We start from the raw sequence: 26,355 nt of genomic DNA on the forward strand, positions 1-26,355 counted from the left end.
TGTATACATATGTATGCATGAATGTGAAGATCCACACTGAATGTCTTCCTCTATTGCTATCTGTGGTTATATATTGTTTATAATCTATTAAAGCTTGCCTGGAGATCAGAATGCAAAGCTAACCACAGCCACAAAGGCCAGTCAGTGGTGGCATACACCTTTAATCCCAGGACTCAGGAGACAGAAGCAGATGGGTCTTTGTTAATTCAAAGCCACCCAGGGCTACATGAGAGTCAATCAGTCTAAAAGAGAAACAGAACTCATGCCTTTAATTCCAGCACTAGAGTGGCATATAAGACAGGAGCAGGGTCTCAGAGCTGGCATTCAGCATTCAGTATTCAGCATTCAGTCCCAGGCAATTAGTCTCCAGTCTCATTGAGGACAGGATCTCCCTAGCCTTGGTAGAAGTAAGAACTCTCTGTTGGCTTGGCTGCTTTGCTTTTCTGATCTTCAGCTTGAACCCTAATATCTGTCTCTGGGTTTTTATTATTCATGTTATAGCTAACTTATTTTTTTGAGACAGTGTCTCATGCTGAAGCTGGGGCTGACCATTTGGCTTGGGAGCCCCAAGGACTCTCCTGTTCTCACCTCCACAGAGTAGAGATTCACAATTTGTGGACAGCCTGTGGAAGCTTTGTCTCCTCCCTTGAGGGTTAATCAAGCAGGACAAACCCTGGGAAGTGGGGTTACCTTAAGATAGAGTACTTTCCCTGCTAGTGCAGTCCCTACCAGCTCCCATGGGGTTCTGCTGGATCTGTCCACCCAGGGGTAATGATTTCTTCTTTTCTTTCAGATGCTGGCCAGAGCTCAAGTATGCTTTTAAACTCCCTACTGCTTCAGGCTTCCTTCATCTTTTTCTAAAGGTCCCGTCCCTGCCTTGCTGCTGATCTCTATCCCAGCTTCTCCTGCTCCTCCCTTCCTGGCAGCTGTGAGGTTTCCTGCCCGCCCACCCCGGGCTTCTCCTTTCAAACTCTAATACCTTGTCCCTGAGCTTTAGCTTGAGTTAATCCTTTGTCCTTGAGCTTCTGTTTGTGTTCGTTCTTAAATTCTTTTATTAATGAAACTGAGAACCCCTAGAAAGGACCCTGACTCCCCAAGATTCCGGGCAACACTTCACTACTGCCTTTTAATTCTTAATCAGCAGAGAAAACTAACCTGTCCCTGCACCCCTAGCAGCAGCTTTTTCTTTGTTTTTAGAAAGACCTTCCTGGTCCAGCTCCTGCAGAGATTCTGCGGGTTTGCAACGGCTGCCCTGCGGGCCTTTCTGCTGGCTCTGTCATGTCTGTCATCACTGGCACTAGGGCCACATTTTCCTGGATCTTTGTATTGGGTCTAGATAGTATGAAAGTTCCATTCTTGTGCATTTGCATTTTTCCTGTCTCGTTCTTAGTAACTTGCAGATTCATTTGACCTCTCCAAGCTTTCAAACTTTGAAAGGTTCAGAGCAGCTTTTATTCTGGAAGAAGTTCATCTTCACTAGTGAGGCATGGTTTGTTTGTTTGTTTGTTTGTTTTTCTTTTAACAGGGCCTCTTGTAGCCCTGCTGGCAGCTAAGGATATCCTTGAATTTCTGAACCTTTTGCCTCTCTCTCCTGACTGGTGGACTGCATGCATGTATGCACCAACATCCATGACCCCTGTATATGGTGCTGGGACTCATTACCAGCATTCAAGGCAAATACTCTGCCAACTGAGCCACACCCTCAGTCACTAGGCATGACACTTGTGTAGCGCCTACCTGCCCCTTATCTAACAGTGTCCCTCCATTCTGGCTTATGGGAACATGAAATGCAATCAGTTATATGACCTCAGGAGATGTCCTGCCTCCTGCTTCCTTGGATTCTTCTCAAGCTTGGGCAGGATGTTCTTCAGCCAAGACTCAAAGAGATCTCTTCAGGTTGCCAACATTTTCCCCTGCAACGCTCTCCTCTGGCATAGTTGCATTTAGATCCTATTCTTGGTTCTTTGGCTTTCGTGAACTCCAACCTCCATGACCTTATGTGAGGTGGCCTTCTATCACTGGAACAAAATCCCAAAGACTTGTACTGGCTCACAGCTTCAAGGGTCTCAGTCTCCAGTCACTGGTCCTGCTGCTCAGGGCCTGTGTCAGCCCTGCACATGACAACAGGAGCACAAGATAGTGGAAGGGGTCTCTTCACTGCACAGCATCCAGGAGGCAAAGAGGAACAGGAAAGAGCCAGGTCCCAGTATCTCCTTCAAGATCACATGCCCAGTGACACAACTTTCTTCCACTAGGCCCCACCTTCTAAAGGTTCCACAACCCCCAATACCATCAAATAAAGGTTTTACAACTTCTCCCAATACCACCAAATAAAGGTTCCACAACCCCTCAATACCACCAAAGACCAGGAACTAAGCTCTCAACACACAGGCTTTGGGGGCCATCCAAGATGCAATCTCAAATGTGCTTCAACTCCAAAAGCCAGAGTCTGTTTCCATTCCCCTCCGCTGGAGGCACATTCTGGAAACCACTCCCTCACTAAGTGAAGGGAATATCCCTCAGGGACTGCATTATTGTGCCACCTGCTGCCTGACAGCCAGAGTTTTCTAATCTCCGTAGCTGGGGCTGTTTTGTTATTTTTTTTTTTATTTGCCAATAGCATGAACACAGTTTCATCTCCAAAGCAGTTAATTTTTCATGAGCAGATTCACGATTCATTTTCCCCTTTCCCCCTAAGGAACTCACACCATCTCCAAATACTAATGAACGCAGCACTGAGTAAACAAAGGTCTATCTAGACTTTTCTTCCTCCATGCGTGCTCCTTGCTGAATTCATCTTCCCAGCAGCAATTTGTAGCCTTTTTGGGTAATCTGGGATTTTAACATTTTATTAGATTGTGGGAAACAATGGCTTGAAAACATTAAGGTATCTCAAGGCAACAATCAATAATGACCATAGAACAATGTCTTTGTGTCTCTGGAGGCAGTCAGTGTTCACTTGCCGCATTGCAGTTTTAGTAAGAATCGTTTACAGAGTTTGAGGACACTGGCTGGGGATGTAGCTCCTTTGCTAGGGCATCGCCTAACAAGCACACAGCCCTGGGTGTAATCCAAGCACTCAAGAATTAGAGACAAGAAGATCAGGAGTTCAAGGCTAGTGTGGTCTACACACTGATCTAGACCAGCTTGGACTATATGTCAAGACCGTATCTCAAAAACCAAAATGAAAGTGCTGGATAAATGGCCCAGTAGTTAAAAAGCACTGGCTGGTTTGTTATTGCTGTTTATTTTTCCCAGAGGACCTGGGTTTGATTCCAAGCATTCATATGGAGGCAGAGGTGGCTGGAACTCTGTGAGTATGAGGCCAGCCCTCCAAAGAGCATCCCATGCTGGTCAGGGCTACATAATGAGACCTGTCTTAAAAAAAAAAAAAAATGCAACAGATTTTAAAAGAATTACGCTTCTCATGAAAATTATCAGCTTTTTGGAAAACTTACGGAATTAGAAAAATGTCAAACAATACATTATCCTACCACCAAAATGTAACACTGTCAATCTTGCTTTCCAGTTTTCAGTGGAATGGCGGTGCAGTTGGTAGGGAACAGGTATAGCTTAACTCTGTACCGGATGCTGCCCAGGTGAGCCTCCTGCACTTGACGGGTGGTCACGGCCTAGAATCTAGTTTTCCAACTTAAAACATACTTCCTGGAGGTGAGTGGGAGGCACATAAGACTCAAGGAACTTTTTGAAGCCTCAGGGAATGACCCTGTAGTTTGCTTGATGAGAGTGTGTGTGTCAGGGGCCTAGATGAAACTGTAGCAGATGGCGAGTGGCCCCAAGATTCCAGTCTCACCCTTTCATTCTACAGATGGGTAAAATGAGGCCCAGAAAAAAAGGGAGACTTGCTGAGGAAGTCTAATGTTCCAGAGGGGCTCTGTTAGAGCGGGGCTCTAGGTGGTCCACCCGCGTGTGGCCCAGGACCGGTGCCCCTCAGAGTCTGAAACGGGGAGTCAGATGTCCTATCATTCATAGGGTCCAAGGGGAAGGTGAACCATAGTTAGCAGCACCTTTCAGATGGGAGCACTGAGGCATACACCCCCACCCCCACCCCAAGTGGCACCTTCTGGCCCTGGAGGCAGCACCCAATTGGGCACAGAGATTCCGCACACACGCACCCGGAGTCCGGAGGTCTCAGTCGGTGTCCCATGGAGTGCACCAAGTCCTCCTCGAGACCTCAAGGACCGCCCCTCAACAGGAGCTAGCTCCTACCTAGTGGTTCTAGCCTCCCCACGCCCAGTCGCTATGGCAACCACTGGCCTAACATTCTAGAGTCCAGTGGCAGGCAGCCGGCTAACTCTAGCCAATGGTATTCTCTGTTTCTCTAATGTGAAAAGCTGTTGGCCAATCGATAGGGCCGTTTCAAAATCAGCAGAGAAGCTACCAGAATTTTAGGGTTTAGGCGGATTATGCCAGGACCTGTGGCAGGGAAGTATTAGGGGTTTTGTTTTTGAGTTTTGGGTTTTGTTGTTGTTGTTGATGATGTTTTGGTGGCTCCTTAAAATTCTTAGAACCAAAGGCCTAGGAATTTAGCTCACTCAGAAAATCCTACCCAAGGAATAAACCTGAGTATTTGTATCCACCCACGCCTCGTGTGTGTGAAAAAGTGATGACACAACTCCTCAAGGGCAACCCTTGCGGTTTTCCAAGAGCCCCTTACCCGTTTCACCACAGTCACAGCGCCGCTTCGCAGCCATCGAACCCACCAGTGGCTCCTTTAAATTTACGGAATACGCCTTTTATTATAAACTGTCTCCGGCGCGTTCCCCTGATCGCAGCAGCTCCTGCCACCCACGCCTCAAGAAAAAAATTTCGCACCAGCCCAGCTGGTCTTTAGGCATCTCCCATAATACAATACGACAGCTCCATCCTCTCTGAAGTGCTCCCTGTCGAATCTGCCCGCCCACACCTGAGCCCCTTCCCATCGCCGAGGTCGCCCCAATGTCATTTCCTCGTAAAACCTTCGTGATCACATCTCCCTCAGAGGTTGCTGTGAGGGTCTGAACCGAATGATGGCGTGTGCAGGAAAAAGTACGCGCTGCAAGCTCCACGCGTGGGTTCATAGTCACAGCTGAACCCCTGGGAAACAGCAGCGGGGGACTAGGATGATTGACAGCCCTCCCGGGGCTGCTGAGCTGCAGGCGTGCGGTGAGAGTAAGGGTGCACCGCAGCCAACAGGTGGGACGCAGGCGCAGGGATGAAGGGTATGCATGGTCCCCGAGACACACCAGGGCTCTGCTGGGTGCGGGTATTGAAGGACTCACTACCTGATGGGAGCAGCAGGAGCAGCTCCCGGGATTGAGGCTGTTAGCACAAGTTGCGGGAACACCTGGCGGACTGCTCGAACTCAGCCCACCTGTCGGGCAGGTGGAGGTGAGCTGCCATAGCCTGGGACCCCAAACAATCTGGACTTCTGGCTGTGGCCGCTAGAGGGGACTCCTCCAGGTGAGTGCCAGGTCTCGGCCCTACGCTTCAAGCGAGCTTGGCGGCGCAGCCAACTATCTCAGGATATCCCGCCCATCCCCTCCCGACAGCCACTCGCCTGCGCAGAGGCTCCCCCAGCTTGGAACTGGCAGACAGGGTGACAAATCAAGTCTCGACCTTTGAAAGCAAAACACTGACTGCAACCCCCTGGCAACTCGGAGCTGGGAAGGGATCCAGGAGGCTGTACCTCGGGGTGGCACGGAGTGTCCCGGGTGTTTCTGCGGAACCTGGGATAGGTGGATCTAGAAGCAACGCCGCGGGTGAGTCGTGGTCAAGATTGAGGGAAGGGAGACTTGAATTCAGGATTGCTGTTTTAGGAAAAGCAACACATTTTTAGCTATCTAACCTTCCCCTAGTATAAATACGGACTCCCTTGCTGTGGCCAGCCTTGTCGATTTGGGTCCTGTTGCCTCCGATTTTTTTTTTTTCTTCCATATTTTCAAGGAGGGTGGGTACGGCCTTGCCTTAATGAAGGTGATTCTGGGCGTTACCAGATGAGGAAGTGGAAGGTACTGCCGGCTCCAGCATGCTGGAAATAGCCGGTGCCGCTCACAGATGGATGGACGTAGCCCTGTGCTTGGTACAGGAACAGAGGTGTGTCTTCCGTGCACTGGAATGTCCAGCTCAATGGGAAAGGACCCGAGATTGACACCCTTCGGTACTCAAAAGCCCGGGGAAGGGAAAGCTTGGTATGAAACCAATATTCTCTAGTCATACTAAATCGTCAGGTGGTGACAAGACCTCCCTGCGTGCACGCACGCACACCACACACACACACACACACACACACACACACACACACCCTTGTTTTTGGTTACTGCTAATTTCTAAATCGACTATTTTTCCTGGCTGTGAGGCTCAGTTTTTCTCTCTGAAAAACTTACAGATTAATGGAGTAGTTCATTTAGATGAGGCCAAGGGATTGAAGTGGAAGCAGGCACTTTGTGAATTCCCTTTCCTTTCTTGGGTCAGTGACCATGAGCTGTGACTGTGACAGTCAACACTGAGTTGGCTGTGTGCCTCTTGGACATATGTCAGTACTGGACAAGTGCTTTGAAACCAACACTAAACCGTCACCAGGCCAAAGTGTGAGCCTTATAAGGGAGTGCAACTTGCAGAGTCCACAGAGGCTTTTGGGTGACTATATGCAAAGCCAGTGAGGACCTTCCTCTCTCTGTCTTCCTGTATTCAGAGACCTGTGGGTTCCCCAGGTAGAGAGGGAAGCTGAAGCTGCTGTTTAAAAGCCAATGGACTCAAAACACACACACACACACACAGAGAGAGAGAGAGAGAGAGAGAGAGAGAGAGACAGAGACAGAGACACAGAGACACAGAGAGAGACAGAGACACAGAGACAGAGACAGAGACACAGAGAGCCAGAAGGCCTGGAGAAGGTTAGAAGGCCTGAATTCCTGCTGTCCTTCCTAGCTGGTCCCCAAGGCCTGTTTGCTTTCTCTGACATCCTGTGGGTGGGGCTGGTTATATCTGTTTGTGGTTATGAGTCCTGAATAGGCTTTTTTTTTTTTTGCCACAGTATACCAGGGGCTCTACATTTAGTCAGGATTGGGTGTATATGCAAGTCACCTTTCCAGGCTCTGAGCTAGGTCTCTAGAGGAAGCAGAGACTTAGTTGCCTTCTATCCAGGGCCCCTTCAACTCTAGGACTGGATGCAGCCCTAGGTCTCTCCCAGGTAGAAAGAGCCCTAGACCACCCTCATATTAATGATGCCAAGACAGAGATACAGACGTTTAACACAGCATTGCTTTCACACACATGCAATCCAAGGAAGAGTAATTATGCCCTCCCAGTCATTAGACAATCCTATATTCATCGGACCTTACAAGTAAGAAACATGTGACTCCATGAGTTACCACATGAGGGGGGTCTTGGGGATGAATACTGTCTCAAGTGAACACAGCAGCAATAATTTAACTTTAGGCCCTTTGACAAGGTGCAGGTCTTTGTGGCTGACCTGTACTAAGCCTGCATTTGGCATCTCCGAGGTGCTAGGCATGATGTCATCTTGTGAATTCAGTGCATTACACTGACATTCCTAGGTGTGGAACATGGGGTAGAAAGAACTAGCAACTATGGGATGCAGTGTTTTGAAGCCTGGGCCTTGGCAGAGGCTGTTTAGCACACTCTGAGCCATTGACTCTTTCTTGGGTGCATGCTTGGGAGAAAGGAATGTGTAATTATATATATGGATAAACTACATGATTAAATTGGGGAGTGGACCTTAGTGTCGTAGTGGGCCAGGGCACTTGCCGCTAAGCTTGATGAGTTGAGTTCAGTCCCCAGGATGGAAAGAACTGACTCTGCAAAGTTGTCTTCTGACTTCCACGTGTGTCCTATGTCATTCATGCATGTAAGCATACACACACACACACACACACACACACACATACACACACACACACACACACAATGAAGAATGTTAGAAAAGAAAAGCTAAATAAAGTAATGCAAGTGGTGTTTGGCACTTGCCAGCCATCTACCTTGTTCACCTTTATATGCCGTATTTCATCAGATTCTTACTACAGCCCATGGAATAGAAACATTATGAGCCATATTTTGTGGCTAAGGAAACTGACTCAAAAGCTGAGTAGCCAGGCCGGGCAGCCTGAATTCGATCCCTGAAACCCACCGTGGGAGGAGAGAACTGACTCCTCCTACAGCCTCTACAGGCACATGATGGCACACACACACACACACACACACACACACACACACACACACACACACACGTAATAAATGATTATAACATAAAATACAACACCCAGATTATGCAATAAAATCTAAATCTAAATTTTATGGTTTTGGTTGGTGCTTTGGGTGGGTTTTTTTTTTTTTTAAGCGTAAGAAGATTCACAGAACCTTTGCTATGGTGGTAGGTCTTGGTACAGATATTCTCTTCTGAGTTTGGGAGAAGTCTGAGAAACGCTGAAAACACTAGTCCAATGACATTAATAGGGTGATTGTCATCCCTGCTCCTACTTGAAGCAGCATGACTGTCTACACCTTACAGATAAGATGCTGAGTCACTCAGAGCCAAAGTGACATGGGTGTCTGGTCCAGCCTCCCAATACAGTGTCCCTCACACTATACCAGGATTTTCTTCACATTCTTTCCTTCCTAAATTGAAAACCCCGTAATTTGGGTTTGGTTTGGATTTGGTTTATATTGTTGGTTTGGTTTGCTCTAAGGAAAGACCTCATTATATAGCCCAGGCTATCCCATGGATCAGCCTCAGCCTGCCCTGAGTGCTGGGATTTTGAGCAATTGCTGCTATACCCATGATGGTTCCTATTTTATGTTCATGGGATCTACTTGTTGATTTTGGAGACCTGGAGAAGTGGATTTGGTGGTCTTTTATCTTGTCCTCGAGCTTATGGAGGAAAGGAGGGTTTAAATTAGGATGTAATAGGAGGGGGGGAGGAAATGGGATGTCTAAAGGACAAGGATAAAGCATTTTAAGGAAGAGCTCTTTATTCAGGGGTCAGAGGCTGGATAACCGTGCCTTCACGGCCCCCTTTTGCTTGGCCAGCCATGCTTTGTATGAAGAGCTTTCTCACACAATGAAGTTGGTGCTAGGTCTCATGTACATGAATTTTTCATGTCCTTCTCCACCACGCAGCGCTTGGCCAGAGTCAGAAGACACGCCCTTGCCCTTGTGCTTGGGAGAGACATACGAGCTGCCTTTCTCTCCGGGAACCTGAGGAGAAGGCTGTAAATCAACCAAGAGAGTCCAGAGAACTCATCTTGCTGAGGAAGAGACCCAGGAGGCTGCTGGAAGGAGGTGAACACAGGGAGCGATGGCTCCCAGTTTGCACCCTGCCTAGCAGCAGCCCCAGCTCCCAGCCAGGCCAGGCAGGATGTGCCACTAGACAGCCATGGATGGGGCCCACAGCGCAGGCCTGCAGCTGCAGCCACTCCCGCCCACCAGCAGCTCCATGAGCCTGAGCAGCAGCGATGGCTCCTTCTCCTACAAGGCAAGCGTTCACTTTCCTTTGGGAATTTTGTGGGTTTCTAACCAGAGGCACACAGAGGCTGAATGGTGTCACAGGTGTGCCCAGGGTCTGTATGCTGACCGATAGCAGAGACAGGCAGGTCCTCCACACCTACAGCACAGCATGGAATCCAAAGAAAAGAAGTGCTTGTTCAAAGAGATAAAAATAGGGCTGGAGTGATGGCTCAGGCAGGGGAGTGCTCTACTGGTCAAGGGTGAGGACCAGAGTTTGGATCCACAGCACCCATGTAAATGCCAAGCAATTTTGGCAGGCTGCCTATAACCCCAGCACACAGGAAGAGGAGACTCCCTGGAGCAAGCTGGCTAGCTAGACTGACCAGGTCAGCCAGCTCTGTGCTCAAGCAAAAAACCTGGCTTCAATAAGATGGACAGCAAACAATGAGTTGAAGAGCAAGTGATGAGAACTCCAAAGGCTGACCTCTGACCTCCACACACCCCTGCACCTGCACACACATGCAAATACATCACACACACACACACACACACACACACACACACACACACACACACACTGAAATAACATTCATAAAATAAATACAAATGTTGCCGGGCGTTGGTGGCGCACGCCTTTAATCCCAGCATTCTGGAGACAGAGGCAGGCGGATCTCTGTGAGTTCAAGGCCAGCCTGGTCTACAGAGCAAGTGCCAGGACAGGCTCCAGAGCTGCACAGAGAAGCCCTATCTCGAAAAACCAAAAAAGAAAAAAGAATACAAATGTTGAAAAAAATAGACAGGTAGAGACATATTTTAAATACAGAATTAAAAAGAGATATGCTTCCAGTTAGGAGGTTTGTTTGTTTATTTATTTTTTAATATTTGTTTTATGTGTATGTCTGTGCACCGTGCCTGAGGGGATCAGAAATGGTGTTTCCTCTGGATCTGGAGTTACAGATGGTCGTGAGCCAGCATGTGGCTGCTGGGAACCAAACCCAGGTCCTATAGAAGACCAGTGTGTGCTCTTAACCACTGAGCCATCTCTCCAGTCCAGAAGATTTGGGTTTTAGTTGGAGAGCTTCTCTATCTCAATCTACCGTGTCTTTTTCTAGTATTTTAAGATCTGGTGCCCCATTGTTGTGAAGGTTTCGGATCCTGGTTGTTACTTTTCCCCTTTACTGGTGGACTGCTTCCCCACGGCACTGACAGTGGAATACTTCTCCCAAAGCACACTTCCAGAATGACTGCCTGATCACCAGTTGAGCTGCTGTAGGAGAATTTGCATGACGGCTTCCCTGTGGTTGATTAGCATGTGGGATGATGTGAACTGTGAACATGACTGAATGCCGACCCTGGTGTGCATCTCAGATTATTTCCTTGGGTGTGTTTTAGATTGTTTCCTAGGAATAGGGAAAAGGTTTTAGTGTCAAACTTTGGTGTTCCTAACGAAGCATATAGAGACTGGGATCATTTTTAAAACTTGGGATTTTTTTTGTTTTTGTTTTCTGAATTGTTGGTGTCTTAGTTTCATTTCCTCTCACTGTGATAGAACTTCGGGAAGAAGCTCATAATTCCAGGTCACAGCCTGTCATAGCAGAGAAGTCACAGTGGCAGGAGCTTCAGGGAGCTGGTCATGTGACATCCATGATCAGGATCAGAAAGCAGAGAATGCATAAATGCTAGTGCTCAGCTCACTTTCTCCCATTCTCCAGGACCCAGATCCAGGGAATGGTGCCGCCCACAGTGGGCGGTTCCTCGCACGTCAGTTAACATAAGACAGTCTCTACACATGCCAACTGGCCAGCCAGATCTAGACAGTCCTCCACTGAGACTTTCTTCCCATCACATGGGAAGAACCATCACATGGGAGGGGCTGGAGAGATGGCTCAGTGGTTAAGAATGCTGACTGCTCTTGCAGAGGACTCAGGTTTAGTTCCTGGTATCCACATGGCAGATCCAGGGGAGCCCGTTCCTCTTCTGACCTTCCCCAAGCACTGCATACATGTGGTGCACATACAGACACTCCAGGGCACGCACATACACATAAAATTAAATAAATAATTTTCTTTAAGGTAGCCCTCACAGTTGAGACTGATAGCACCCTGGGCTGAAGGAGGCTTAAGGTCATCAAACACTCTGATGGATTGTTTTTATGGATTGGGGGAAATGGAGCCAAATGGTGGGAAATGCCATACTTGAGATCATGTGGCACACTGATAGGAAAAACTACGACTTATTTTTAGCTCTGTGATAAGAATCTCGACAAGTCACGAGTGTTGAGCTTTTGTTCTGCTCAGTGCTGTGCTGAGTCCTTCGCATGTATTTTCCCAGGCAATCTTGTCAGCAGCACTAAAAGTGCATACATTTTCCCTCATCTGTAGAGTGGGGTGGCAGTAACACCTGCCTCCTGGCCATTAGGAGGAGAAAATGAATGTGGCCACGTGAAGCTTGGAATAATGACCCACGTTTGATGGCTAGCTTTTTGATGGCAGCTAACAGCATTTTCATCTCCCACTTTGGCAATAAGGAAACTGAAGCATGAGGTTATGTGGTACCATGCTCTTAACCACCTCACTGGCGTCGTGGCTTCTCAGCCCTCTCTGCTTCGACATACTCCTGAGTACCCCTGTCACCCTGTAGGCCAAGGCAGGTGCTAGGGGGAGAATAAAAGGGCTATTTTCATGTTAAATCCATCCCACAAGGGAGGCTGGATACACATGTATGGGAGTCCTGAAAGTCTGCCTGAAACTGGGCTCACTGTAGAGAGAGCAAGGACTCTGACCCTGACATTTCTCAATGATTCCGCCCCACCTAGGTAGCTCCCATGCAGAGTTGGGTCTATTTCCAAGCATAATTTTCTTGCTCTCTGATCTTTCCATGGAAGCCTGTCATTTCTAGCCACCTCATGGCCACTACCGTGGAGGAGGGGTGGGTGATGGGCAGAACAGCCACAGTGAAGATCGGGAGACCTGGAGCCCAGCTCAGCTTCATCGTCACTTTTGATCTCAGACAAGTCGGGCCCTCTCTTTCGGTGCCTCAGTTTCTCTCTATATCAAATGAAGGGGTAGAGTTTGTGATGGTCCTCCCACCTGGCTGATTACCAGACATACCTGGAGAGCTCTGTCTCAGCCTTGAACACACCTCTTTGCCTGCACCTTCTCCCCTTTGTTCTCCCCTTGCAAATCTGGGTTTAGCAAACCTGGGCTAGAATCCCGGAGGCTGCCGTTTATAAAACAGCCTCAGGTGGGTCAGGCTGTCAGCCTGGGCAGCTGTGTGGATGGGTAAGCTGCATCTTCCCTGGAGTCCAGGAGAGAAATGGGGAAGACAGGTCTCCACAAGGACCTGCCATTAAGAAAAAATGTGGTGCTGGGCCTTGGGAGGCAGAGGCAGGTGGATTTCTGTGAGTGTGAGGCCAGCCTGGGCTACATACTGAGATTCAGGACCCCCCCCCCAAGAAAAAGGAAAGAGGGAGGAAGAGAGATGGCAGAGCAGAGTGCTGAAACCTTGGACTCTGACAGGCTGGCTTCAAGCCCTAACTTTGATATATCCTGAATTAAAACCTAGGAAAGTCACAGACCTGCAGGTGAGGCCAGTACCCACCCTAAAAGGTCATTAGGAGATGCTGCTGGAATGCCCAGAATGAGGAACCCCAAGCTGCATGAGTCGTGCCTTTCTGCGTGGGAAACCCTGCAATCCACCCAATTCCTTTATGACATGTTCCAGCACTTCCCAATGGGAAATACAGGTCCTTTGTCCATAGTCCATATTGTGATGCCGTAAGCATCGTAATAGCAGCTAGTGTTGAGTGTTGACTGTGTAGCAAGGACTGTGCTAATCCTCCTGAAAGCCCCAGGAAGTAGTCTGTTAACTTCATCTCACATGTAAGGAAACTGGCACAGAGAAGTCTATTAACTTGCCTGAGGTCACACAGTAAATATAGTCAGTAAAGCTGGAATTCAAAATCTACTCATCACCGGGGTCCAGGGTCCTGGCCACCATTTTGTACTATATCATGCCAGGCACTCGGCTAGGCTCCTTCTGTTCCTACCACTGGTGATGAGTGTGGGGATGGCTGCCATCACAAGGCAGGCAAAGACAGTGTCAGGGAAGTGGCCTGAAGCCAAGTTGCAGGTGTGGCAGAAGCTGGTTCATTGGAGTGCATTCTTTGGAATGCCCGCCACCCAAAGCCTGCCAGGACACAGCTTACCTGTTTACAGCTCAGAGCCCCAAGCGTTGTGGGAGATCAGTTCAACCCCCAAGTGATGGTGGTGATATTTAGGTGGAGTCTGGTGGGAGCAGACCTGAGGGGGACCTAGGCAACGGCACGTGAGCTGACTTACTTGGATGCCAATATCCACAAACAGGGATTGTCTCTCGCCTGCAGTTGCCTTCCTGGAAACACTTCACTCTCTTTCAGAGTCACAGAAGATAAACAAAACAAAACAAACAAACAAACAAAAATCCATTTGGATTAGAAAATATCAGCTTCTGGGCCCCGCACCTGTGGTAGAGCTGGTACTGGCCCTCGACAGCCCAGCACTGTGGTGCAACTGGCATCGAGAGGTGGGCACAGGAGAGCTTTAATCCCAGCACTCAGGAGGCAGAGGCAGCTGGATCTTTGTGAGTTTGAGACCAGTCTAGTCTATGGAGCAAGTTCCAAGACAACCAGAGTTTACATAGAGAAACCCTGTCTCAATAAAACAAAACAACAAACCAGCAAACAGACAAAAAGAACGATGGTAGAGGTGAGCCATAGGAGCAGACTTGGCGGCACACTCAGGAGCACAGGCAGGAGGGCCAGAGATTCAAGGTCATCCTCAGCTACATGATAAGTTTGAGGCCAGCCTGGGCTACAGGAAGCACTGTCTTTAAAGAAAATAAAAAGACATGAAGACAACAAACTACAGCAGCTGCCGGGATCATTTTAGGACTTACTACATTGTGGGATGCTTCAGCTCCCTTTTGTGTCCCCATCATCATGGGGATTGGGAGGGGGGGTTATAATCAACTTTTGTTTTAAAATCTGAAGACTGAGGCCCAGAGACTTGAGATCATCCCCCCAAAGTCACACAGCAAGGAAGTAGCAGAGGCAGGACCCCACTCAGATCTGCTTTCCTGAATCCAGACAGAGGTGCCTTTGGTCTCTCCACTGTCTCCCTGGTGCTGAGGTTGCAGGGAGCTTGCAGCCATGACAGGAAGCAGTCTGAAATCGCACCACCCCTGTCCAATGCTACCTTCCCAAGTTTCACTTTGAGGACACTTTGGCCCAGAGGTCTCACTGAGTAGATGATCAGGACTTCTGGCTTATGCCACATGAGTGGTGCCCTTTCATTCTGCAGGTGTCTCCATTTAGGTAATCAATATATGGTTATCCTAAACATAAGGCCCATTGCTACTTCTCACCCAGAAATTAAAGGGGGGCAAAGTGTCCTGGCTTGAGCTGGGCTCTGCTGGCCATGCCTGGGTATGATCTGCCCCTCTGGCCTGGTCTGGTGCCTACTCAGGTGATGTCTCTGTGAGAAGCGGTACCTGGTAGCATTTGCCTACTTATGCTATCACCTCCACTGTCTGCTGGAAAGCTGGGAGACTGGTGAGGACTGGATGAGAAGTGGCCTCAAACTTCTCACCCCTCTGAGGTGATGGGTTCTCAGGACACACGGCCCAGGAGAAGCTGTAGCCTGAGTCTCCGCCAGGCAGTGTGGACCACATGTCCCTCAGCTGGGAGCTACTTGTTCCCATTTGCACCTTAAGGGCCACGTCTGTATTCCAAGTTCCTAAGAGTGTGTTAGTCATACTCGTGATGCTTCTCACTGTAAATAGACCCCACAAGGACCAAGGATGACTCTTCATCTACTGAGGGAGCTGCTGGGGGTCCAGTGAGGAAGCCATTGGCCATGCCTCCAGAACTAGAGTCCTGTCTTGAAGCTCTGAGGTTGCAGGAGGAACTTCAGGCAGGATCCTTCTTGGCTCTGAATGCCTCCTGCCAAGCCCCGAGGGCAGCCGGTGAATGTGTGTTCAAACTGTGTAACCCCTGGGCGGTGGCAGCTGTCCGTGACTTTAAATGTTCATAAAACTAGACCATGCACCACTTCACAAGGGTTCGGGGGCATAATTAGCGCTGATGAGGCCCTTGGAGACACTCCGATCCGAGGGCATGAGTGATGTCTGGTGTTACTCACTGTGTCTGTCTGTAACCGGCTATTAAACGTTAAGATTAATGTGCCGCGCAATGGCTTTGCTGAGCAAACTCAGCTGCCTGCGTCAGCACCCGAGTGGAGGAGTACTTACACAGTGCCCCACCCCCCCTGAGTTCCTTCTCACCTTCTGAATAAACTCAAGAGAACACCCTGGAGACCATGTGGGGCCCTGCATTCTTATCATGAGGTCAGAGGTCATGCTTCCGATCCCAGACCCTTCTGTCTACACCCTGGTCAGGTTTGTATCACCTCTCCAAGATTTACTTTATTCATCTGTGAGCTTCCAGCTCTGGAGCTGAGAAGAGATTGAAGTGAAACACTACCTCTTAGGGCTGTTTTGGGGTTTTGGTTCGGTTTAGTTTGCTTTGGGGTTTTGTTTCGTTTTTTATTTATTTTGGGGTGTGGCTGGCTAGCTGGCTGGCTGTTTGTATATATGTGCACCATGTGTACTTAGGAGTCCTCAAAGATCAGAAGAGGTCTTGGGGAATCCCTGGAATGAGTTATAAATTTGTGAGCTACTTTGTGGGTGCTGGAAATCAAACCTTGGGTCCTCTGCAAGAGGACCTGAACCTCTGAGCCCTCTCTCCAGCCCCATGGGTTTTGAATTTTTTAATATTTATTTATTTAGGACAAGATCTTGTTATGTAGCCCAGGCTTGTCTCGAACTCACTGTGTAACCAAGGATGGCCCACTTACCCCAGTGCTGAGATCATAGGTGTATCCATCCCCCATCCCCAGTTCTCTGAGGGTTGTATGTGGCCCAAAGGGAATGTCTAGAGAGGGCCTCAGCCTTCACTTGTGAGCACTCTGTGAATGCCAGCCTTGACCATGGAACCCTTCACTGTGAAAGGTTGTGGGTTTTCTAGTTTTCACTTCTCCATTCCTTTTCATCAGCCTTCCCTGAAGAGGTGCTGACTTGTCTGTGTGGCAGGAGGCTTTCCCCTCCTTTAGCTCTTAACTTCCCCTCGGTACAAACAGCACCTTTTCTCATGGCCTCGTTTTTTTAGTTAACTCACCATCAAAGGACAGCATGGTCTCTGTGTGAAAGTAATAGTGGCTCAGTTACAAGTTGAACCATATGAAACTACTATATTTCTTTGTCAAAAATAGTCAGACAAGGGGACTGGGAGATGGATCAGCAATTAAGAACACTTGCTACTCTTGCAGAGGACCTGGGTTCGGTTCCCAGCACCTGCATGATGACTTATGTCCCTCTCTGGCCTATACAGACACTAGGCATGCCTATGGTGCACATACATGCATTCTGGCAAAACATTCAAGTACATACACATAAATAAAATTTAAAATGGCCATCTGGTGCTGGGGCTATAGCTTAGGTGGTGTGGTACCTGCTGACCTTTTAAAAATGATGGATGCAATGTGCCTGGCCCAAAAGTATGTTCACAGTGTGTTATGTATGTCAGTGCTGTGCTGGGGGATGGAGTAGAGGGAGGGGTGGGGGCTTCAGAGCTCCAGGAACTGGAGCTACAGGCAATTGTGAGCTGCCTCACATGGATGCTGGAACGTGAGCTCTGAGAACAACATGAACTCTTAACTGCATGGAGCCATCTCTCCAGCCCCACGGTCTTTGGTTTTTGAGATAACATCTCAAAAGGATGACCCTGAACTCTTGATCCTCCTGCCTCTACCTACTGAGTGCTGGGATGACAGGTGTGGCCACCACACCCTGCTCTTAACTGTCATTTTTATCACCTGTATTTCCTAATGATCATATCATAAATATATGTCCAGTAATTTTTCCATTTAAAAAAATCATGTGAAGGAACCTGAATCTCATGGCTAGGATGATATAAACAAGGTTTGTGTTGATTAACTAACTGGAAAATCCCCCACTGAAGCTGGCTAGTTGGGAGGTTCTTGCTGGCAAGATGGCAATGGTAGAAGCCCAAGCCTGCATTTCTCTCATCCACACTGGTTTCCACACATTGCCTTTCTGTGCAAGATGGTGGCAGATCAGTGCATCCCAGAGGCCAGAGGGGCAGGTTTAGCTCATCAAGATGAGGACAACCAAAGATAGTGTTTTCTGCATGTTTCCAACTCAGAACAATGCCCTGTGGTTCTCTAAGGAGCTGGGTGGTGCCCAGGTGGTAAGATTCCAACCTTGGGTCTGGAGGGAGGGGAGTGTGGGCCTTGTTCTGGTTTTGTTTGGGAGCAGACTGGTAGATACCACATATGTCCTGGGACCACTCACATCTGCTCTGTGACCCTTCCTTCCAGGAAAACTTGATTGGCGCTCTCTTGGCGATTTTTGGGCACCTTGTGGTCAGCATCGCCCTTAACCTGCAGGTGAGTCTCAGGTGCCAGCGCTTGTCCCAGGCAGAGGAGCAGCGCAGGTGAACCAGGTCTGCTGTCTGCTCTCTGGGGGGGACCCTGTCTGTTGCCTGAACCTCTACAGTCTTAGTCCTACTTCCCCTCCCCACACTGGCCAGGCTCCTATAGGTCAGAACCTCCAGTTTTTTTTATGTGTGCATGTGGTAAATATGTGTGTGCACACGTGTGGGCAGGTGGGCACACCTCCGTAGAAGCCAGAGATCAATGGTGGGTAACTTATTTATTTTTCAAGGCTTGGTTACTTTGAGTTATGTGTTAGCAGTGGGTGTGTGCACACAAGTACAGATGCCTACAGAGTCCAGAGGTGTCAGGTTCCCCTGGAGCTGCAGTTATTGGTGGTGCCTGAAGTGGGTGCTGAGGCCCTACCTTGGGCACTCCGGCAGAGCCACACTACCCTTAATGGCTGAGTGGTCTCTCCAAACCCACCTTTTTTTTTTTTTTTTTTTTGAGACAAGGTCTTTCATTGAACCTGGAGCCAAATGATAGCAAGACTAGCTGGCCAGCAAATCACTTCCTGTTTCTTTCTCTCCAGTGCTAGGATGACAGGCAGCCACTGCTACACTTGACTTCTTATGTGGATGGTAGGGATCCAAACTCATGCTTGTACAGCACACGCTTCTCTTAACAGTGCTCTAGCAGTGGAGTGACATTTTAACCACAGGCCCAGGTCTTGTCTCACACTGCCCATGCCTCCAGCTGCCAGGGTCATTGTGGTACCATCACCTTCAGCTCTGATTCCAGTATTGTCAATGTCTCAAGTCTCAGGGACGGGAGCTGCAGCATTTGCCATAAAGCACCCACAGTGCCTGTCCTGGTGGTGGCCACAGCTGTGCTATGAAGCAGGCTGGCAGCTTGAGGAACTTCCCCTGAGGTCCCAAGGAACTTGTGCATATGTCCTAAGAGACAAGAGTGTTCCCATGCTGGTGGCCACAACAGGAGTTAGTGGGTAAATGTCCTCTGTTAGATTTCTCAGAGGTTCTCCAAGACCCTGAGTCCTGGGCACAGTGGCACATACCTGTTATCCCCGAATTCAAGAGGTGGGGCAGGAAGATTTCAGTTTCCTTTCTTCCTTCCTTCCTTTCTTTTATTTTTATGCATGTGAATGTTTTGTCTGTCTGTATGTCTGTGTACCATGTGTGCGTCTGGTGCCTGTGGATGTCAGAAGAGGGGATTAGGTCCCCTGGAACTGGAATTACAGATGTTGTGAGCCACAATATGGGTGCTAGGAACTAAACCAGGTTCTCTATAAGAACAACATGTGCTCGGGGCTGGAGAGCTGGCTCAGAGGTTAAGAGCACTGACTGCTCTTCCAGGGGTCCTGAGTTCAATTCCCAGCAACCACATGGTGGCTCACAACCATCTACAATTCAGTCTGGTGCCCTCCTCTGTCTGGTACATAGGCAGAACACTGTATATGTAATAAATAAGTAAATCTTAGAAGAAGAAGAAGAAGAAGAAGAAGAAGAAGAAGAAGAAGAAGAAGAAGAAGAAGAAGAAGAAGAAGAAGAAGAAGAAGAAGGCTCTTAACCACTGAGCTATCTGTCCAGCCCTGAGGATTGAAATTTCAAGACCAGCTTGGGAGACATGAAACAGTGTCTCAAGAAAAGAGAGGGGCTGGAGCGATAGCCTAGTGGGTAAAGTCCTTGCCTTGCAGGCTTGAGGACCTGAGTTCAGTCCCCAGAACCTATGTAAAGACAGACAGTTGTGGGTGGTACACAGTGCTAGGGTGGCAGACAGGCGAGTCACAGGGCTCACTGGCAAGCCAGCCTACTGGTCAAGCTCAGGCCACTAAGTCATTCTGTCTAAAAAACCATGGGGAAAGATTGTTTTCTCTGCCCCCCCCACCCACACACACACAAAGAAATGCCCATTTCCAGGTCCCACCCACATGTCCTCTAAACCCAACTCAGGCCCCCATGGATGGTTTTTAAAAGTGGAATGTCAGCTTGAATTCCTTCATCAGAGCCTTTCATTTTTTCTCTCCATACATCTGGTCAAATTTTGTTCCTTCTTGGACTTCTAGAAATACTGCCATATCCGCCTGGCAGGCACCAAGGACCCCCGGGCCTACTTTAAGACCAAGACATGGTGGCTGGGACTGCTCTTGCTGCTGCTGGGCGAACTGGGCGTGTTCGCATCCTATGCCTTCGCCCCACTGTGTCTCATCGTGCCGCTCGGTGCCGTCTCTGTGATAGGTAAGTCCCAGCCTGCTCTTTACACAGGAACCATGGTCTGTGGGACCCAAGTGCCACCACAAGGCCCAGAGCACTCATGTAAGCAAACACACACACACACACACACACACACACACACACACACAAAAAAAAAAAAAAAAAAAAAAAAAAAAAAACACTCTTGGGGCCAGGCATGGTGGTGCACATCTTTCATCCCAACACTTGGGAGGCAGAAGCAGGTAGAGCTCTGCAAGTTCAAGGCCAGTCTGGTCTGCCTAGTGAGTTCCTGGACAGCCAGAGCTATGTAGAGAGACCCTGCCTCAAAAAATCAAATCAAAATAAAAAACTATTCTTGACGGCTGGAGAAGTGACTCCATAGTTAGGAGCACTGATGGGCCCAGGTTCGGTTCCTAGCATCCACATGGGAGCTCACAATGGTCTGTAGCCCCAGTCTCTGGGGATCCAGTGCCCCTCTTCTGACCTCTTCAGACCCTGCATGCATGTGATACACTGACCTATGTGCTGGTCAGACACCCATACACAAAACAATAAAGATTAAAAACAAAAAAATAACACTCTTGTGGCCATCAGTTTGAGAGGGAGTGAAGCAGGAAATGGTTTGGGGAGGAAAGGGAAGAGGGAAAGTGATGTGATGATATTTTAATTTAAAATATATTTAAAAAAATAAATGCCAATTAAAAAAAAAAAAAAACCCTTGCCATGGCAATAGCATCTGGCATCCGTGTCACTCACAGGCCCAGCTCTGAGCACTCTTTGGGACGTCCTTCTTCCTACCTTTCCAGGTAGAGACTAGTAGCACCCATTTTACAGATACATGAAGTAAGGCACATGTCACACAGCCAGGGGCAGGCAGGGATACTAGCCAGGGTCTAGTGGAGTGTCAGCTTGACCATGTTTAAAGATTCAGAACATTTTTTTTTTTTTTAGAATTGCTTTTATGGCCACTTCAAAATGAAGTTAAGCCTTGATCCGAACATCTTCACACTAACAAGGCATAGAAAACTTTCATCCGTTCACCGTCTTGCACCTCTGAGAAATACTCACTTGTGCTCGGATCTTTCCCTGTCATCCCATCCAGTCACCTTTCCACATCAGAGCACCTGAACCAACCAAAGATGAAAGAACTTCAATGTCCCAAGGTCACAGATAAAATCCAATTCTAACAGAGATAAGTAGTTGAGTGAATAGTCACCTCCTGTGCCCAGGAGCTGGAACAATGGACTCATCTTGAGTCTTTCTTTCCATTTTGCTATCACCACTCTGCCTGGCTCTCCCCTACTCTCAGGGAAACGGCAAATCTTTGCATCTTACTTCTCCTTGAATTCAAAGGTCCTCTTTACCGAAGAGAGGGCCTGTGCCTGACACATATGTGGTAACTGTGTCCCTCCTGGGCTCGGGGCAGACATTATTAATTATAACTTTCCTTCCAGCCAATCTGGTTAAACCTTAGAATTCTTTGCTCTGCAGGCAGCCACTACCAATTATAAGCAATTGGAAAATGGGAAGCTTGATTGGATTTCCGAATTGGTCTAGAAGAACCTTGCTCTGTTGCGCAGGGCTGGTGACCTGGCAGTCTGCAGAAGCAGTGCTGAGATTTTCCCATCCTCTATCTTTTCTCTTAAGTGTTGGGGATAAAACCCAGGCCCTGTGCGTTCTGGGCAAGTGCTTGCTGCTTAGCTACGAGGTCAGATCAGTATTTTTTCTTTTCCTGGTGTTTTTTTCTAAGGAGGTTTGAATGTCTCTGGTTAAGGCAAGTTCTTTGGCTGTCTCCATCTTCCCCTGTGGTCTTCTGGATTGCTTCCTGCATTCAGGCCACCATTGAGCCCCACTGATAGTTAGATTTATGTCCTTGTCTCTGTTCCGTCAAACTCTGGGGTCTCTAAAGACCTCTTGGAACCTTCATTCACAGTGGGATGAGGGACCAACACTGTAAATATTAGTCTTTGATTTTGAATAAGTAACTAACATCAAACTTAGAGGCTGAGAGCTGGGGGTGTAGAAGGATGGCCTGGTTGGTACCATGCCCTGGTTTTGATGTCCAGTGCCATAATAAATAAATAAGTAGGATGAATTGTGATAAGATTTGGGAGAGATGGCTCAGAGGTTAAGAGCACTGGCTGCTCTTCCAGAGGACCTGAGTTCAATTCCCAGCAACCACATTGTGGCTCACAACCATCTACAATGAGATCTGGTGCCGCCCGCCCTCTTTGGGCATGCAGGCATACAGGTAGCAGAACACTGTATACATAATAAATAATTAAAAAAAGATTTGGGGGGTCAGACATGAAGGTTAAGAAACTCTTTGAGCCTCCAGGGTCACTCTATGAGAAATATATTTGATATACTAACCACTCATCCATTGGCTACTTATGGCTTTTCCGTTGCTGTTCCAAGTACTTCAGTAACAACCGTTTTTATTATGAGCATTTACTGTATGCTGGATAATTTGCATATAGAATCCTATTTAATTGCCCTACAACTAAAGAAGTAGTAGTTTTCAGTGGGGTTTGTGGAGTGATCCTGAGATGGGGAGGTGAGGAGAGGAGCGATCACTGAGACGGGAGAGAAGGGCCCCCCTCAGAGTGCTGAGCTGTGTTGTATGAGTGGATCTGCGTTTCTGTGGCCATATTCAAGCCACCTGTGGCCGCCACCCGAATATATGACAGCAAGGTGGTGCAGCCCGACCCAGAACACCATCTCACAGAGTAAGAGACTATCACTCGGGAAGTAACCTCCCCTGGGTCACACAACCAGGAGAGGCAGAGCTGGCTAGTAATGGAGTCATTCATGGTGGCTTCCAGCCCTGTCCATTGGGTCGGTCTCAGGAGTTTTAAGTAAAGCTGTGACCCTGTGATGGTCAGGGAGGGACAAGCTTCGTGGGGAGGTAGGGTACAATAGAAGAAAAGCTCCAGTTCTGAGTTACCAAATGAGACTAACCGTAGCACCCACCTCTAAGGTTAAGCATCCAAAAACCACACGTGTAATTTCCCCCTGCACAGTGGACACTAAGGCCCCAGAATCACACAGAAGGCTCTGGAAGGTCTCCTCTCCCAGATGTGAGTGGCTGAGGCTGAAAGAGACCAAACCCTGAAGATCTCTTGGGGACACCTGCAAGAGGCTCCCTGCAAATGAGCCACCCAGAGGGTGTGGGTGGGTGAGCCACCCCTCTGCCTGGCAGCAACCTCACCCCTCTTCTCTGTGCTTGGCTTTTTCCAGCGAGCGCCATCATCGGAATCATATTCATCAAAGAAAAATGGAAACCTAAGGATTTTGTGAGTAAGTCTCAGATGGAGCCAGCCCGCCCCCACGGCAGCTCCTCCACCTCCCACTCCCCTTTGGGTTCCTTGTTCCTGGGAGTGAATGTTAAGTGCCCCAAGCCTGGCTACGCATCAGAATTGGCCTGTTGAAGATTAGCCTTCCTTCATTCCCTCAGTCAGTACCAGTTGAGCCTCTGTAGTTGGGATTTGTGAAAACACACCTTCCCTGACTGAGTTTTAAAGCCACGGGAGTCAAACCTAGGAGACAGGAGACCAGAAACTGCTTCACTATGAATAAAGGCTAAATTTGAGTTTGCAGCCCAGTGAACCTGCTCACAGTCCTCCAAAAGATCCCCCAGTTCAGCTAGACCTGGTCTAGCAGGTCCCCTCATCCCAAGGAAACATCTGGGTTTGCAGAGTTAAAGTATTGGCCTAGAAGTATTGCCTCACATTATTTAGAAGAAGCACAGAAGGGAGAAAGAAGATCCAAGTCCCCATGTTGAATTTTTTATAGATAATTCTAATCAACTGAGAAGGGGCTTCAGTGTTACATTAATCTCGGTCCCTCCATTGGAAACCTGGAGAGTGGGAAGAGGCGTTCCACCTAAGTCACACTGTGTTGTAGGGTGTGGCAGTAGAAGGATGGGGGGGGGTGCTGCTGTCATGGAGACTGTAGTCTGATGTGAGTACAGTGTAAGCTGGAGGGTCATAGTAAGCAAGTGAACAACTAAATAATTTTAGGTTGCAGTAAGTGCTTCAGAGTAAATATAATGCTTCTTACTTGAGGGACTAGGGAGATGGGGACACTGTGCCCAACCTGGCTAGGACTCTCTGAAGATGTGGCAGGGTGTGCCACCCAGAGAGAGCAGCAGGTGCAGATGCCCCGGGGCAGGAATAAATTTCCTGTTTGGGGGATTGGTGGCTGGCGAAACACCAGAGGCATGGAGAGCTGTACACTGTCAGGCCTTATAGGCCATGCTAAAGGAGTTGGTGTGGGAGTGACATGATGGTGGCCATCCATCCCAGAGAGTCTGAGATTGGCAGTGTGGCTCCGGCATTGACATTCTTGTCAAGTTCCCCAGAGTGAAGTCTACTAATGTCTACGACTTACTCTAGAAATGGAACTGACTAGGGAGTGAGGAATGGAGAGGCCGTGGGGGTCAGAAATGAGACCGGGGAGTAGGGAAGGGGTGGGAGGCGGTTAGATCCGTGATTCAGTAAGTGCCGTCAAATATCCACTCAGTGTCGAGGCCAGCGGTTCTCAATCTTCCTAATGCCACAACCCTTTAATACAGTTCTCATGTTGTGGTGACCCCCAACCATAAAATAATGCCATTGCTACTTCATAACTGTAATTTTGCTATTGTTATGAATTGTAATGTAAATATCTGATATGCAGAATATCTGATATGTGACCCCTATGAAAGGGTCACTCTTCCCCAGGGTCATGACCCATAGGTTGAGAACCATCTGTCTAGGCAGTAGGGTGCTCATTACTGAACTCTCCCAGCTTTCCTGTCTGTTTAAAGTTTTTAAATAGGATTTTACAGGGAGGAGACTGCCAAAGTGTTGGGGATGCACAGCCACACTTGGGATTGCAGGAGTAAACGGTAGAGTGAGCCCTGCTTAGCAGCCGTGGAGACCAGAGCTCTTCGTGCACAGTTGGCGGTGCCTAGGATAGGCCTTCCCTGCTGGACCTTCCCCGCTGGAGTTTGAGAGGACGCTAGGGAAGAGGCACCGGGCTCTTGCTCTCCGCCCTGTCCTGGGTCCTGACGCTGGTCCCCGGCAGGCCTCTGGGCAGGGTAACAACAGCGCTGAGCCTGTTCCTTGCAAGTAGATGAAGTAACTGATTGGAAAAGGATAAATCCATTTAAAAGTTGCCCGTTGGGCTGTGAAGTCTGCTTGGGGAGTTTCTGTAACCGGATTTTTCTTTGGGCCTCTAGCTCCTGAATAACAACATGGAAACTTCTTATTAATTATGAAAGCTCTGCCTCAGCTTAGACTTGTTCCACTAGCTCTTATAACTTAAACGGACCCATATTTTATTTAATCTGTGTTCTACCACTTGGCTTCCACCTCTCTCCTATTCTGTGTGCTCGACTTTTTCCACATCTCCATGGTGTCTTTTGCGCCTAGATTCCTCCTCCTCTTCCTCTCTATCCCTGGAAATCCCGCCTATCTCTCCTGCCTAGCTACTGGCCAGTTAGCTCTTTATTAAACCAATCAGAAGGCACCTTAGGCAGAGACAAATCTTTATACCATATTCAAAATATTTAAACAAATATTCCACAAGTTTTGTTTCCTTTCCAGCTTGCCCATAACAGGATTCTAGGTTTGGGACTCCCTGTAAAGTACACATTAGAAACACAGTGCAGGGGCCAGGGGGTGGGGTGGGGTGGGGTGGGGTGGGGGGGGGTGGGGTGGATAGTTCAGTGGGAGAACTTGCCCAGTGGTCACAGTTCTGGGTTCTACTCCCAGTACTAAAACAACAAAAAGTGAAATAACTCACTCCCAGAATGGCTACAAAACATTAAGTGTTAGCAAGAATACAAATAGAGCTCTTACACACTACTGGTGGGAGTATAATTTGTTACAGGCACTTTCAGAGAGCAATGTCACGGTAACTACCAAACCAAACATCACCTATCTGGTGGTCCAGGGTTTCACTATATACTTTATACCCAGTAATGATGTACACAGACAGGAATGTCCACAGCAACACAATCTACACAACTCCAGGCAGCAAACAAATGTTCAGCAGCAGAACAATGGATGCTCCGGTCGCTTTCACACAGGCTACAGATCGGCCTAACCCAGTTGGCACAGGATGCAGACAGACCTCACAAACACCATGCTGAATGATCAAAGGAACCCACAAGTCAAGTCCA

At 48.3% G+C, this 26,355-nt stretch overlaps 1 protein-coding gene across 3 annotated transcripts in view; it reads left to right on the forward strand.

Moving 5' to 3' along the window:
- Positions 1–5,586: 5,586 nt before the first annotated feature.
- The window catches only part of Nipal3 (NIPA like domain containing 3), a 42,683-nt gene continuing 21,914 nt past the window's right edge, over positions 5,587–26,355 (forward strand). The window contains exons 1-5 of one of the 3 annotated variants that reach the window (XM_027399687.2): positions 5,587–5,762; positions 9,140–9,494; positions 17,902–17,970; positions 20,039–20,210; positions 23,427–23,486. In XM_027399687.2, coding sequence (XP_027255488.1) covers positions 9,396–9,494; positions 17,902–17,970; positions 20,039–20,210; positions 23,427–23,486 — 400 coding nt within the window. In that variant the 5' untranslated portion in view covers positions 5,587–5,762; positions 9,140–9,395. Of the gene's footprint in view, positions 5,763–9,139; positions 9,495–17,901; positions 17,971–20,038; positions 20,211–21,137; positions 21,350–23,426; positions 23,487–26,355 lie in introns of those variants that run through there. The other 2 variants (XM_027399686.2, XM_027399688.2) reach the window with 2 other exon arrangements.

The sequence above is a fragment of the Cricetulus griseus genome, chromosome 2, assembly GCF_003668045.3.
Source record: "Cricetulus griseus strain 17A/GY chromosome 2, alternate assembly CriGri-PICRH-1.0, whole genome shotgun sequence".
NCBI classification, from domain to species: domain Eukaryota; kingdom Metazoa; phylum Chordata; class Mammalia; order Rodentia; family Cricetidae; genus Cricetulus; species Cricetulus griseus.